The 15,933-nt window shown below is 42.5% G+C and overlaps 2 protein-coding genes across 13 annotated transcripts in view; one reads left to right on the forward strand and one right to left on the reverse strand.

Annotated features, from left to right (window-relative positions):
• Window positions 1-15,933, reverse strand: part of LOC132407370 (kynurenine--oxoglutarate transaminase 3-like) — a 108,943-nt gene that overhangs the window by 52,333 nt on the left and 40,677 nt on the right. For 4 of the 9 annotated variants that reach the window (XM_059993753.1, XM_059993758.1, XM_059993751.1 and 1 more), the window contains one exon: window positions 897-1,039. The exons of 3 other annotated variants lie outside the window; for them this stretch is intronic. In XM_059993753.1, the coding sequence (XP_059849736.1) occupies window positions 897-968 (72 nt within the window). In that variant the 5' untranslated portion in view covers window positions 969-1,039. Of the gene's footprint in view, window positions 1-896; window positions 1,040-6,904; window positions 7,032-15,933 lie in introns of those variants that run through there. 2 more of the 9 variants (XM_059993752.1, XM_059993756.1) reach the window with 2 other exon arrangements.
• Window positions 6,992-15,933, forward strand: part of LOC132407367 (volume-regulated anion channel subunit LRRC8A) — a 58,943-nt gene continuing 50,001 nt past the window's right edge. Inside the window, exon 1 of one of the 4 annotated variants that reach the window (XM_059993745.1) lies at window positions 6,992-7,107. The gene's annotated coding sequence lies outside the window, so the exon portion shown is untranslated. Of the gene's footprint in view, window positions 7,108-7,238; window positions 7,372-9,275; window positions 9,747-15,933 lie in introns of those variants that run through there. The other 3 variants (XM_059993743.1, XM_059993747.1, XM_059993746.1) reach the window with 3 other exon arrangements.

The following is a 15,933-nucleotide window of genomic DNA, read 5'->3' on the forward strand; positions in this document are numbered from 1 at the left end:
CCCCCCCCCCAATATTCCAAGGTACTTCACAGTTAATAAATTACTTTTAAGGATAACTCATTGACATATTTATATGAACAAACATGGAAACTAAGATGTGAATAAAATTTTCCACAAACAGCATGTAACAGTATCAATCGAAGGATTAATACTTCCTTTCTGAATTGGCAGACGAGATCTATTTTGAAATCCTATGAAACTATGGGAGAGTTGCATTAAACCAAGTTTATGTTCTATGTTCAAGATATGTAGTGACCTGAACCAAATCATTTGGTGTCAGCTACTGGTGTGCTACAATTAAATCCAGCCTACACATGATGGTTGCCAAAGGGATAAAACATTGAGTAAATAAGGGAAGCATTATGAAAGAAAGCATTGAAAAGAATGGATTGCAGGAAATGAAGGATAGATATCTAGACTGCTGAAGTTCAGATACAAGAAAAGGAATTCCCAACCTGGGAACACAGATCTTTTGCTTAATGGTATTGGTCGTTGGCATAAAAAAGGTTAGGAGCCCTTGTCTTAGAGCATTACCTACTTCAAATGCACAGCCAATTTTGTGCTAACCTAAGCTTGAACAAATTGTCATGTACATATTTGTTATAATATTCCTGCTGTATAGTTTGGCATTGAGACATTTAACTTTAACTACCTGACCATTAATCTTGACCATCATGAACGGAGGGAACTTTCCCAGGATTTCCAAACATTCTTCTAAAATAACACCGTAAACAAATTATCTGTAATTTTTTCCTGTGGGAGACAGCTCCAAACAAAAATGTCTGCTATATTTCCTTAACATTAGTCACTGCATTTATGCACAAAACAAGGAATGCTTCCTTCCTTTATTTCTTTAGAGAGCACAAAAGAGTAATTACACAAAGAGGCTTATTCACCTTCTGGTTATTTAAAACGTTGTTGATCAAAGGGTTATTTCTTCTGATCAATTGTGCCAGTCCTCTAAGCATATCTCCTATCTTCTGGGTAAATAGGAGCCAGAAAGGTACTACTACAATTCTTGGAGCCTTCGGATCATCATCTGTCAAAAATGAAAGTACTATATGCTAAGCAGCCTTATAATTATAGAAAATGTTTTAAAAACTGCTGATGCTGGAAATCACAAACACAGAAAATGCAAGAACCAGTCAGACAGCCTCTGTAGAAAGAGAAGCAGTTAATGTATCAGGCCAGAAATCTTTCATTAGAAAAAAACCAAGTTGGTCTTGGTCACCTGGCTGTATTTCTACTTCCAGCATACAAGCAGGGACCGAGGACTGCAGCACTAATGGTGAGAACCACAAAGGCATGGTCAAGGGAAGAGGAGAAACACAGGACTGCTTTGAATCGGTAGACTCAACAATATTCAGAGATTCATCTGACTCTTCGAATCTGAATATGTCATAGTTGTCTCTGGTTTCATCAAGACCTGTGTGGATGAGTGTGTGCCTTTGAGAACATACAGTCCATACCCAAACCAAAAGCCATGAATAAACCAGGAGACTCACAGTCTACTGACGGCTAGATTGATGGCAATCAAGACCAGTGATCCAGAACTATACAAGAAGTCCAGGTACACCCTACGGAAGGCTATTTTAAGAGCAAAAACACAAATTTGATTCAAGTTAGAGACAGAATTGGATGCATGTCAGCTCTGGCAGGGTTTGCAGGCGATGACTTCCTACAAATCTATCATCATGAATGGTTGTGATCCTTCCCTCCCTGATGAGCTCAACACATTTAATACACACTTTGAAAAGGAGAAAAGAACTACACTTGTGCAAATCCCTGCATTATCTGGTGACCCTGTGATCTCTGTCTTGGAAGCCAACATCAGAACATTTTTCAAAAGGGTGAACCTTGGCAAGGTGTCAGACCCCAATGGTGAGTCTGGCACTGAAAACTTGTGCCAACTAATTGGCAGGAGTGTTCAAGGACATTTTCAATCACTCACTACTGCAGTCAATAGCTCCTGCCTGCTTCAAAAGCATAACAATCACACCAGTACCCAAGAAGAGCAGGGTGAGCTGCCTCAAAAACTATCACCCATTTGCACTCACATTTATTGTGATGAAGTGCTTTGAGAAGTTTGTCATGGCCAGAATCAAATCCCACCTAAGCAAGGACCTGGAACTGTTGCAATTTACCTCTCACTACAATTCGTCTTCAGCGGATGCAATCTCACTGACTCAGCCTTGGATCACCTGGACAATAATAATAACTTCGACAGGCTGCTGTTTATTGATAAGAGCTCAATGTTCAATTCCACTGTACCCTCAATAATAATCCACAAGCTCCAAAACATGGGCCTCTCTACCTCCCTCTGCAACCAGATCATCAACTTCCTCACCAGGAGACACGTTAAGTGCAGAAGTAACATCCCCTCCTCACTGACAATCAACACCCCTGCACATTCAAGAATAGGTGCTTAGCCCACTGCTCTACTCTGCCTATACCCTTGACCGTATGACTAGACACAACTCAAACACCAGCTATTAATTTGCTGATGCCACAACTATAGTTGGCATAAGTTCAGATGGTGACGAGGTAGTGTACAGGAGTCAGGTAGATTGGCTGGCTGAGTGGTGTCACAGTAACAACATCATTGAGACCAAGGAATTGATTGGAGGTATGGAATCCAAGGAGACCTTGTTTCGTTTATCCAGAATTGGCTTGCCTACAGAAGGCAAAGGGTGGTTGTAGAAGGTCCGTATTATGCATGGAGGTCAGTAACCAGTAGTGTTCCGCAGGGATCTGTTCTAGGACCCCTCATCTTTGTGACTTTCATAAATTACCTGGATGCAGAAATAGAAGGGTGAGTTGGTAGTTTGCTGATGACACAAAGGCTGGAGTTGTTGTGGATAATATGAAGGGTTGTCAGAGGTTACAATGGGATCAGCAGAACTGGGCTGAGAAGTGGCAAATGGAGTTCAACTCAGATAAGTGTGAAGTGGTTCCTTTTGGGAGGTCAAATTTTAAGGCAGAATATTAATGGTAAGACTTTTGGCAGTGTGGAGAATCAGAGAGATCTTGAGGTCCATGTCCATGGGACACTCAAAACTGCTGTGCAGGCAGACAGTGTTGTTAAGAAGGCGTATGGTGCGTTGGCATTCATCAATCATGGGACTGAGTTCATGAGCTGTGAGGTAATGTTACACTCATAGAAGACCTTGGTCAGACCCTGCTTAGAGTACTGTGTTCAGTTTTGGTCACCTCACTACAGGAAGGATGTGGATACTATAGAGAGAGTACAGTGGAGATTTACGAGGATGTTGCCTGGATTGGAGAGCATGCCTTATGAGAATAGGTTGAGCGAACTTAGCCTTTTCTCCTTGGAGCAACAGAGGCTGAGGTGACCTGATAGAGGTGTATATGATGTGATGCATTGATCGTGTGGATTTTTCCCATGACTGAAATGGCTAACATAAGGGAGCATAGTTTTAAGGTGCTTGGAAATAGGTACAGAGAGTGGTGGGTGCGCGGAATGCACTGCCAGTGATGGTGGTGGAGGCAAATACATTAGAGTCTTTTAAGAGACTCTTAGGTACATGGAGCTTAGCAAAATAGAGGGTTATGTGGTAGGGAAATTCTAGTTTTTAAAGTAGGTTACATGACGACACAACATTGTGGGCTGAAGGGTCTGTAATGTGCTTTAGATTTCTATGTTCTATGATTGCGAACTTCAGGAAGAGGAATTTGAGGGAACATATACCAGTCTCTTCAAATGATCAGCAATGGAAGGGGTGAGCAGTTTCAATTCCTGAGTGGCAACATCTCTGAAGAACTATCCTGGGCCCAACATATTGATGAAATTTCAAAGGAGGAGTGGCAGCGGCTATATTTCATTAGATGTTCGAGAAGATTTGGTATGTCATCAAAGACTCTATCAAACGAATACAGATATAGCATGGAGAGCATTCTAACTACTGTATCACCATCTGGTATGGTTGAGGCCACTGAACAGGATTGGAAAAAGCTGCAGAAAGTTGCAAACTCAGCTGTCTCCATCATGGGCATCAGCCTCCCCAGGATCAAGGGCATCTTCAAAAGGCGATGCCTCAAAAAGGCTGTATCCAGCATTAAGGGCCCCCGATACCCAGGACATGCTTCTTACTACCATCATCAAGAAGGAAGTACAGGAGCCTAAAGACTCACATCCAACATTTCAGAAACACTTCTTCCCCTCTGTTATCAAATTTCTGAATGGCCAATGAATTCATGTACACTAACTCACCTTTTTTTTTGCTCTCTTTTAGTTTTTTCATGCATTGTATTGTACTGCTGCCAATGATATTAAACATAGTTCTGATTCTAGGTTGCAGAGGAGTTAGAATAAATGAAATTTCTCTGTAAGGGCAGTTAAGATTTGTTTTTGTAACATGTTGTTAATGCAGTAATCTCATATGGCCGGATCCTTATGGACTAAGTGCAAGTACTCTGTAAAGCAATCACCAAATTTGCATTTGGACTCGCCATTGCAGTGGATGCCTCATTATGAACACCAAATGCAGCACAATAGACTGCAAGAAATTACTGCTTTACTTTGAATTTGTCTGGCAACGCAGGCCTGTACCAGAAAACCAGGTATGATTTGCAGAAGGCTATTTCAAGGGCAAAGAGACAGTTTCAAATGAGGTTGGAGGCGACATCGGATTCACGACAACTCCGGCAGGATCTGCAAGAGATTACTTCCTACGAAGTGAAACTCAATAGCATGAATGGCAGCGATGCTTCACCAGATGAACTCAACACCTTCTATGCACGCTTTGAAAGGGAGAACACAACGACAACTGTGAAGATCCCTGCTGCACCTGATGACACTGTGATCTCCATCTCTGAGGCCAATGTTAGACTGTTTTTAAAGAGAGTAAACCCTTTCAAGGCAGAAGGTCCCGATGGAGTACCTGGTAAGGCTCTGAAAACCTGTGCCAACCAACTAGGAGTATTCAAGGACATTTTCAACCTCTCACTGCTATAGGTGGAAGTTCCCACTTGTTTCAAAAAGGCAACAATTATACCAGTGCCTAAGAAGAATAATGTGGGCTGCCTTATTGACTATTGCCTGGTAGCACTCACATCAACAGTGATGAAATGCTTTCAGAGGTTGGTCATGACTAGACTGAACTCCTGCCTAAGCAAGGGCCTGGACCTATTGCACATTGCCTATCGTCACAATAGGTCAATGGCAGACACAATCTCAATGGCTCTTCACACGCCCTTAGACCACCTGGACAACACAAATACCTATGCTGTTCATTAACTATAAGTTGCAGAACCTGGGCCTCTGTACCTCCCTGTGCAATTGGATCTTCAACTTCCTAACTAGAAGACTACAATCTGTGCGGATTGATGACAACATATCATCCTTGCTGACGATCAACACTGGTGCACCTCAGGGGAGTGTGCTTGGCCCACTGTTCTACTCTCTATATACACGACTGTGTGGCTAGGCATAGCTCAAATACCATCTATAAATTTGTTGACGATACAAATGTTGCTGGTAGAATCTCAGGTGGTGACGAGAGGGCATACTGGAGTGAGATATGCCAACTAGTTGAGTGGTGCCACAGCAACAACCTGGTACTCAATGTCAGTAAGACAAAAAAGCTGACTGTGGACTTCAGGAAGGGCAAGACGAAGGAACATATACCAATCCTCAGAGGGATCACAACTGGAGACAGTGAGCAGCTTTAAGTTCCTGGGTGTCAAGATCTCTGAGGATCTAACCTAGCTCCAATATATCGACGTAGTTATAAAGAAGGCAAGACAGCTATACTTTATTAGGACTTTGAAGAGATTTGGTGTGTCAAGAAATACACTGAAAAACTTCTATAGTTGAACTGTGGAGAGCACTCTGACAGGCTGCAACACTGTTTAGTATGGAGGGGCTACTGCACAGGACCAAAAGAAACTGCAGAAGGTTGTAAATCTAGTCAGCTCTATCTTGGGTACTAGCCTACAAAGTACCTCGGACATCTTCAAGGTGCAGTGTCTCAGTAAAGCAGCGTCCATTACTAAGGGCCTCTAGCACCCAGGACGTGCCCTTTTCTCACTGTTACCATCCATCAGGTAGGAGGTACAGAAGCCTGAAGGCACACACTCAGCAATTCAGGAACAACTTCTCCCCTCTGCCATCCAATTCCTAAATGGACATTCAATCTTTGGACACTATCTCACTTCTATTTTAATATTAAGTATTTCTGTTTTGCACGAATTTAAATCTATTCAATATAAGTAATAATTTACTTATCATTTTTATTTTATTATTATTTTTCTCTGCTAGATTATGTATTGCATTGAACTGCTGCTACTAAGTTAACAAATTTCACGTCCGCATGTTCTTACCTGTCGCGCTAATTTATTTTTGTATAATCCACCCTACCAGTAAAGTTAAAAAGGAGTGCACCTCAAGGTCAACTCAACTGCCACTTTCTGCGAAGTGTCAGGACTCGGGTCACAATCAACACACCGTAAACATATTTCAGGCTAGTGGAACATGTCAGTTTGATTGAAAAATACTAACTTTGCTCATCTATCCAATTGTTGCTGCCCACCTTAATGAGTATGCCCCAGCTGGTAGTTTGTTTTCAGTTTCATATTTCTAACATGCGCAATGTTCTACACAGGGAAATAAAAATAGCACATGAAAAAAGAAACACATACTATTTCCCCTGCCCTTTCTTGTTGAGAGACAAAGTGTGGTTTCAGCACTGTCTTTCCAAAAGAAATCGTGCGCCAATTTTAAATAAAATTACATAAGAATTGGAGCAATAAACCACACACAGCTCACAATGCAAGTTAAATGCGTCCGAGCCTCGACAGATTTTACTGACTATACCCGTTCTCGACGACTCCTACACACTGTTTCCAGAATCCTGGGGGTATTTCACAATCCCCTAACACTTACTGACACAAGGGTTTCTCGGCTTTGGGTGTAAACAGCAGGCAGGCTACGCCCGTTGCTCGCGTTTGTGCTGGCGCTCGGCAGCTCGGTGGAAACCGCAATATGACGCCTCTTCGGGGCGGACCTGCCGCCTCCCTCCCCCCCTCCGGCACGCCGAACCGACCAAGGAGCCACCGTTTATCTTAGCCAACATTAGAACATCTTCTGTGAGTTCTTTTTTTAAAAATCACTTTTCATATCCTTAGCACTTATTTATTTCGCTTGTTTTAAACGTGGGCCTTAAAATGCTAATTTCCGACAGGGAGACGTCACGCCTCTTCCGGCCGACGCCCGGAGTCACTTCCGGCGGGGTGGGGGAATGTTTTTGTTCGGGGGGAAAAAGATTCCCACTCGAATTAACCTAAGGAGCTGACAGGAGGGGAAGCCCCGGACCGTCCGGGAAGGAGGAGCCGGCTCCGGGTGCTCGCGAGGTGAGCTGTTATACCCCCTTGTGCACTGGGCGGCTGGCTGGCTGGCTGGCATCCGCTGAGGTGTTTCACCTCGCACCTTGGCTGGGGCACTGGGGAATTAGGATGGGGTAGGAATGGCTGGCAGATCACGCATTAGGGAATGGGGGTGGGAATGGCTGGCAGATCACGCACTGGGGAATGGGGGTAGGAATGGCTGGCAGATCACGCACTGGGGAATGGGGGGTGGGAATAGCTGACAGATCAGACGTCGGGAAATAAGGATGGAATGGCTGGTAGATCAGGCACGGGAATGGGGATGGCAATAGCTGGCAGATCAGACATTGAGGAAATGGGGTTGGGAATGGTTAGCAGATTGGACACTGAGGAAATGAGGATGGAATGGTACTGACATAATGGAGATGGGAATTGCTGGCAGACCATGCATGAGGAAGTGGGGATAGGAATGGCTGGTAGACCAGGCACTGAAAAATGGGATGGGACTGGCTGGGAGGTCATGTACTGAGGAAATAGAGATGGCTGTCAGTTTGGGCTCAGTGTGGGAATGGCAGACAATCTGGACTCTTACTGTGGAATTGGGAATGGCTGGCAGCCTGGGCTCTGGGGAATAGAATGACTCTGAGTTGGCCTCTGGAATGAGCAAGGCAGCAGTCTGGCCTATCAAGGGATGGGAATAGAATGACAGCTCATTTCCTGATGGGGAAAGGAGCAAGTACCAACATATGGTATGACTCTTCTGGGAAATAACGTGCCAGTGATCAAATGGAACACTTAATTATCATGAGCCAGCAACTGAAACTTTTCATGGGTTAACTAAAGATGACACTGTTCACCTCCTTTGGAGAGGAACAATGCTTATTTTGTGGAGTGTTGGCTGTAAATTGGATATGTGGTGATGATAATTGGGAGACTTGGATCTGATAGATGATTCTGGTAACTGGAATCTAGTTTCTGTGTGGAACTGTTATTTTGAGATTTTGTTGATTCTACTATGTGAAATAGTTCACCTTTGTTGAGTTATAGTTGGATTATGTTAGTCAAATGATCATGTTTCCATTGTAACTAAGTAATCTGATTTTATTGTGTTCAGAATTTGTAAAGTTTACAGTCTAATAGAAAAGCACTAATGCATTGACTCAGTCAAAAATAGTGTCCTTTGTGCTCTACTCTCTGCCTGTGATTCTTGGGTTTATTGCTGCTCGCTGCAACTGTTTCTGTTAAACTTATTATAAATCATAAGTTTAAATCAAAAATTAAATCATAAACTTATTTAAAAAAACTTGAAGTAGGAATAGAAACAAACTCTTTGGTGTACAGAGTCTGGTGCAGGCCATTTACTCTAATCTTACATTATTGAAACCTATCAAATAGGCCTTGATAGAGTGGATGTGAAGATCTTGTTTCCTATGATGGGAGAGTCTAAGACCAAAGGACCCGGCCTCAGAATAGATGGGGGCCCTCTTAGAACGTAGATGAGGAGGAATTTGTTTAGCCAGAGGGTGGTGAATCTGGAATTTTTTGCAATAGACAACTGTGAAGGCTAAGTCTTCTTGTATATTTAAGGCAGAGGTTGATAGATTCTTGTTTGGTCAGGGCATGATGGAATATGGGGAGAAAGTGGAAGATTGGGTCTGAGAGGAAATTTGGATCAGCCATAATGAAATAGCGGAGTAGACTCAATAGGCCATATGGCCTAATTCTGCTCGTATATATTATGGTCTTATTAATCTCATTTAAAAAACTTTTCTCCACATCCTCATCCACTCACTCTCCCTAACGATAGGCAGGCTTCTTGCCACTCTTTGATGTACATGAGTGGATGTATTTATGGGCTACCTGAATTCAACATCAACTTGAACTGTAATTGCTGCCCACGGTTAATAACTCGTCAAGTTAATTCTAGTTCAATAATGAAGCTATTCCGTACTGATACAATTTACTTCTTCGTGTAGATGTTGATGAGTTGGATTGTGGCCATAGCCACGGACATCAGGGTATTCTGTGCAGCAGGTATCCATCAACATGTTGACTGGATTTGTCACCATTAAGATAAAGAACTACTGGCACAGGTTCACAAGACGAGCAGAAGCTGGGCTCCAGTCAATATACTAGTGACTATGGGATGAGTCTGGGTCACTGACATGTGGGCTGATAGGAGTTTCAGCTGTGAAAAGTAAATTTACTTGGAATTCATTCTTGGGAATCCTTCTGTTGTAACACGAGTTACTCTGCCTTCAAACATTTTGATAATTCGTCCTTTTATCAGAAACTCAATGTGATATCCTCGAGGGAAAATTAAATACAGCCTATGTCTTACAGTTTTACTTTTACTTGAAAGCAGTAAAGTCCTTTACAAATTAATACCTAATCTGAAAAGGGTAAGTTAATTTTTCATACTTATGTTGCATTAAAACCTTGCAGTAAGAGTCATTGAAAACTTGCTGTTTCCTATTTGCCATATAGCTTATTCCTGAATTGAAATGCTGATGATTTTTTTTCATCTAGTGTTTGATTTAGAGCATAGTTTCTGCAGCATATTTGAATGGTAATGCATTGGTTTAAAACAAGATATATAAATAGAGGGAGGAGAAACTAAAGGTTGAATAACATTTCTGTTTTTTGTAAATCGAATTAGCAGTTATGAGAAAACTTTTTGTTTTGAATATCCCTTGTGTACCTACCATGATTGTGGATAAATAACAAAAGATAATTTTCTAGGGTAGCAAAACAGTCAAATAAATGACTTGGACTTTTACACTAAAAAAAAAGGTTGACATACAATAAGAGTGAAAAATGGCAGCTCCACCTTCGGAAAACTGTCTGGACTGTCCTTCAGAGTTTGTTCAAGGAACTGTTGAGGGATGATGAAGTCACGTTGGTTATAAGTCTATTCATAGTTGCAACAACTTATGACAAATGATGAGTCTTGGCTTGATTTTTGTTCTTTTTGTATGTTGGAATGAATTTGCTAAATAAAGTGAACAAGGGTTTGGCATATTTTTTTCATGACCACAACTGATCGGTACATTTTTATAAAGTATTTTTAAACCTACCTAGAATTTCCATTTCAGTGTGTCAACAGAGATCTTGAATGTTGCAGTATTGGTTTTATGCAATGAGTTCAAGGCAAGGTTCGTGGAGAGAGTTTAAAATGTCCCTGTTTTAAGTGGAAAAGCCATGTCCAGCTGTGCACTGAGGTTAGGATACTAAAGAAAACATGGAGATTAGAGCCGACTGACTGTCTGATATGAAAGGAAATTCCATTGAAAGCTTCTCATCAGTTACTTGACTCTTCCTATCAGACTATATCTCATTGCCAAGATTTGTGATTGTAATTGTTCTGTTGACGTGAACTTAATAACAAAACATTAAGAGTCAAGGTCCAGTACAACATTTGAGCACCTACCCACCCTTTTCTTTCTCATTGTTTAGAAATTTTAATAAATTTAGCACTGCAGTTTTGTTTTGTCTTGCTCTTTGGTTAAATATATCTTTTTTTAACAATGGCTTAGAACTTGTAAGGCTTTTTGTGTAATGAGGAGTGATGGTTAATTTGTATTCTTTGTTTTCCATGGAATGATCAACCACTCAGCTAAAATATCCTTGAGCTGAAAGCTTTTCTTTAGCTATTTAACATAAGAGTAATGGGTGCTACAAGGGTGGTGATGAAATGGTAACAGTTAACGCTTAAAATGTTGGAGGAACTTAGCAGGCCAGGCAGCATCTATGGAAAAGAGTAAGCAGTCGACGTTCTAGGTCAAGACCATTCTTCAGGACTGGGTCGCGGCTTGAAACGTTGACTCTTTTCCATAGATGCTGCCTGGCCTGCTGAATTCCTCCAGCATTTTATGTGTGTTGCTTTGGATTTCCAGCATCTGCAGATTTTCTTGTACCAGTTCACACTTGTAGTTCCCAATCCAGATGAGGCCCATTTTCAGCTGTTTCTTTCTGCTGGATGACAATTTTCCTGATAATGGAGTATATCTCAAAGAGATTTGGCCTGAATATGATTTAAAGGAAAGGAGCTCTGGGGAGGTGCTCATCAGGTTGTTGAACTTAATGAAAGAATACTTGTGAAGGGAGAAGAGAGATGAAGGAAAGGAGAAGAACAAAAATAATTTATTAAATCATGAAAGCCGTTGTATAGATGATACAGGTTGAAAAAATTATGAATATTTTGATATCTTTTTTTAATAAAATGGACTATAGAATCACAGCTCAGAAAAGGCCCATCAACTAATTATGTGCATGCCAACTATGAAATACCTTTCTATACTAAACTCTTTTAGCAGCACACTGTTAGTAGCTTTCTATGCCAGGTGATTTAAGTACTCCACTAGATCAAAGTTCAAAGTAAAGTTTATTATCAGATCCACCACATACAACCCTGAGATTCTTTTTCCTGCTGGCATACTTAGCAAATCTATGGAACAGTAACTGAAAACAGGATCAATCAATAGCAATCTATGTGAATGCAAATATAAATAAACAGCAATAAACAAGGGAGCATGAAATTTTAAGAGCCCTTAAAATGAGATCATTGGTTGTGGGAACACCAGAAGTAGAGTGAGTGTAGTTTCCCCTATTGTTCCAGAGCCTGATGGTTGAGGGATAGGAACTGTTGTTGAACCTGGTGGCGTGAGTCCTAAGGGACCTGTATCTTCTATCTGATGGTAGCAGTAAAAAAAAAGCAAGGCCTGAGTGGTGGGGATCTTTGATGACAGATGCTATTTTTTCTGCAGCAACGTTTCATGTAGAAACATAGAAACCCTACAGCACAATGCAGGCCCTTCGGCCCACAAAGTTGTGCCTAACATGCCCCTATCTTAGGAAGTATCTAAGCTTTACCCATAGCCCTCTATTTTTCTAAGCTCCATGTAGCCATCCAGGAGTCTCTTGAAAGACCCGATTGTTTCAGCCTCCACCGCCACCGCCAGCAGCCCATTTCACGCACTCACCACTATCTGCGTTAAAAAAAACTTAGTCCTGACACATCTCCTCTGTACCTACTTCCAAGCACCTTAAAACTGTGCCCATTTCAGCCCTGGGGAAAAGCCTCTTGACTATCCACACGATCAATGCCTCTTTCAGTAATTTGAACACCTCTATCAGGTCACCTCTCATCTTCCGTCGCTTCGAGAAGAAAAGGCCAAGTTCACACAACCTATTCTTATAGGGCATGCTCCCCAATCCAGACAATATCCTTGTAAATCTCCTCTGCGCCCTTTCTATGGTATCCACGTCCTTCCTGTTGTGAGGCAACCAGAATTAAGCACAGTACTCCACAAGTGGGGCTTGACCAGGGTCCTGTATAGCTGTAACATTACCTCTCGGCTCTTAAACTCAAGCCCACGTTCAATGAAGGCCAATGCACCTTCTTGACCACTAAGTCAACCTGAGCAGCAGCTTTGAGTGTCCTATGGACTCGGACCCCAAGATTCCTCGGATCCTCCACACTGCCAAGAGTCTTACCATTAATCTTATATTCTGCCATCATATTTGACCTAGTAATGTGCTCAATGGTGGGAGGGCTTTACCCATGATGTACTGGGACGAATTAACCTTCTTTTGTAGAATTTTCCTTTCAAAGGCATTGGTGTTCCCATACCAGGCCGTAATACAGCCAGTCAGCACTTTCCACCACATGTCTATCAAAGTTTTCAAAGGATTTTGGTGACGTACGGGATCTCTGCAGATTCCTACAGAAGTAGAGGTGCTATTATGTTTTCTTTGCAATTATATTTATATGATGGGTCCAAGACAGGTCCTTTGATTTACTGATACTCAGGAATTTGAAGTTACTGACCCTCTCCACCTCTGATGATTACTGGCTAATGGACCTATGATTTCCCTCTCCTTAAGTCTACAATCAGTTTCTTGGTCTTTATTCAAATATTGTGAGAATAACTGCGTTAACCACAACAAATGGTAAAGTGCTTAACTGGGGAAGGGCTAGCTTTGAAGGGATGAGGCAGGAACTAGCGAGAGTAAATTGGAAACAGATGTTCAAAGGGGAAAGCACAGAAGTAATGTGGGAGAAGTTTAGGGGCCAATTGAGCTGGGTTCAGGATAGGTTTGTCTTTGGCTCGAGAGTCTTCGGCGAGGAGGCTGAGGGAAGAGGCTATGCCAGACACAATTGGAGAGGGTGAAGACATGACCGCTAAGCTGATTCAGTGTGCTACGTGCATGATGTGGGAGGTCAGGGACACTGATGGTGCCCCCGGCTGCTACAGCTGTGGAAAGTGTGTCCAGATTCAGCTTCTGAAGGAGCATGTTGCAGCACTGAAGAAAGAACTGGATGTCTTCAGGTTTATCCGCAAAAACGAGGGTTTTCTGGACAGGATCTACAGTGGGGTCATTACACCGAGGATACCGGAAGAGAGAAAGGGGGTGACAATGAGGAAGGAAAGAATGCTTGAAGTACAGGTGACCCCAGGGGATGTACCTCTCGTAAACAGGTTCACCCTCTTGGAAGCTGACAGGACAGAAGATACTGCCAGTCTGAGAGGCGGACAGGTCTGCGAGCCGAAAATTGGTGCAGAAGCAGAACCGAGGAGTCAGACATCAGGAAGAGCTGTGGTCGCAGGGGACTCCACAGTAAGAGGTATGGAAAGGGGTTTCTGTAGCAACAGGCAAGATTTAAGGATGGTGCGTTGCCTCGCTGGTGCTAGGATCCAGGACATCACCGACCGATTGCAGGGAATCCTCAAGGGTGAAGTTGAACAGCCGGAAGTGGTAGTGCATGTCAGCACAAATGACGTCGGGAAGAAGAGGAAGGACATTCTGCTGCGGGACTTCAAAGAACTGGCAGGAAGGCTGAAAAGCAGGACTTCCAGGGTAGTTATCTCTGGAGGAGTGCCGGAGGACTGGAGAATGGCAAATGTAGTTCCCTTTTTTAAAAAAGGTGATAGGGAGAAACCTGGGAACTATAGAACAGTGAGTCTTATGTCAGTGGTCTGCAAACTACTGGAAAGGATTCTTAAGGATAGGATCTACGAGCATTTGGAGAAGTACAGTCTACTCAAGGATAGTCAACATGGCTTTATGAAGGGAAGATCGTGCCTCACAAGCCTGATTGAGTTTTTTGAAGAGGTAACAAAAGAAATTGATGAGGGTAGGCCAGTGGATGGGGTCTACATGGACCTTAGCAAGGCATTTGACAAGGTTCCTCATGAGAGACTCATCCAGAAAGTCATGAGGCATGGGATAAGTGGAACCTTGCTGTTTGGATAAAAAAATTGGCTTAAAGGAAGAAAGCAGAGGGTAGTTGTGGAAGGAAAGTATTCTACCTGGAGGTCAGAAACTAATGGAGTGCCGCAGGGATCTGTTCTGGGACCCCTGCACTTTGTGTTTTTTATAAATGACCTGGATATAGAGGCGGAAGGATGGGTGAGTAAGTTTGTGGATGACATGAAGAATGGAGCAGTTGTGGATGGAGCTGTAGGTTGTCAAAGGTTACAAGAGGATATAAACAGGCTGCAGAATTGGGCAGAAAAATGCAGATGGAGTTCAATCCGGATAAGTGTGAGGTGATGCATTTTGGAAGGACAAACCAGTAGATTGAGTACGGGATTAATGGTCAGTTACTTAAAGGGTGTGGATGAACAAAGGGAACTTGGGGTTCAAATCCATACTTCCCTCAAGGTCGCTGTGCAGGTTGATAGGGTAGTTAAGAAAGCCTATGGAATGCTAGGCTTCATTAACAGGTGGATTGAGTTCAAGAGTAGAGAGGTCATGTTTCAACTCTACAAATCTCTGGTGAGACCGCACTTAGAGTATTGTATTCAGTTCTGGTCACCTCATTATAGGAAGAATGTGGAAGCTTTGGAGAGGGTGCAGAGGAGATTTACCAGGATTTTGCCTGGCTTGGAGAATAAGTCATGTGAAGCAAGGTTAGCAGAGCTGGGACTTTTCTCTTTGGAGCATGGAAGAATGAGAGGCATAGGTAGGGTAGATGGTCAGTACCTGTTTCCCAGGGCACCAATAGCAAACGCCAGAGGGCATATGTACAGAATTAAGAGAGGGAAGTTTAGGGGAGACATCAGGGGTAAGTTTTTTACTCAGAGGGTTGTGAGTGCCTAAAATGACTTGCCAGGGATGGTGGTGGAGGCTAAAACATTAGGGGTATTTAAGAGCCTCTTGGACAGGCACTTGGATAAAAGAAAAATAGAGGGTTATGGGGTAGTGTGGGTTTAGTACTTTTTTTTGAGGATTATATAGGTCAGCACAACATGGAGGGCTGAAGGGCCTGTACTGTGCTGTAGTGTTCTATGGTTAACACTTTCCCAAGCAGGGTGCTGCAAATTGCAATCTCCACACTGTAGGTAGAAAAAAATCCTCAGATCCTCTTTAACCATCTTGCTCCTCAACATAAACATGTGCCCTCTGATATTAGGTGTCTATTATGGAGAAGTGTTTCCCACTATTCAACTTGTATGTGCCTCTCATAATTTTATATGCACCTCTTTGCTCCCACTTGAGCCTTCTCCACTCCAAAGAATACAAAATAAGTATATCCAGTCTTTCCTCAACACTGAAACGTTCTAAAATTAGTATAGTAAATCT

The sequence above is a fragment of the Hypanus sabinus genome, chromosome 18 (genome assembly GCF_030144855.1).
Source record: "Hypanus sabinus isolate sHypSab1 chromosome 18, sHypSab1.hap1, whole genome shotgun sequence".
NCBI classification, from domain to species: Eukaryota; Metazoa; Chordata; class Chondrichthyes; order Myliobatiformes; family Dasyatidae; genus Hypanus; species Hypanus sabinus.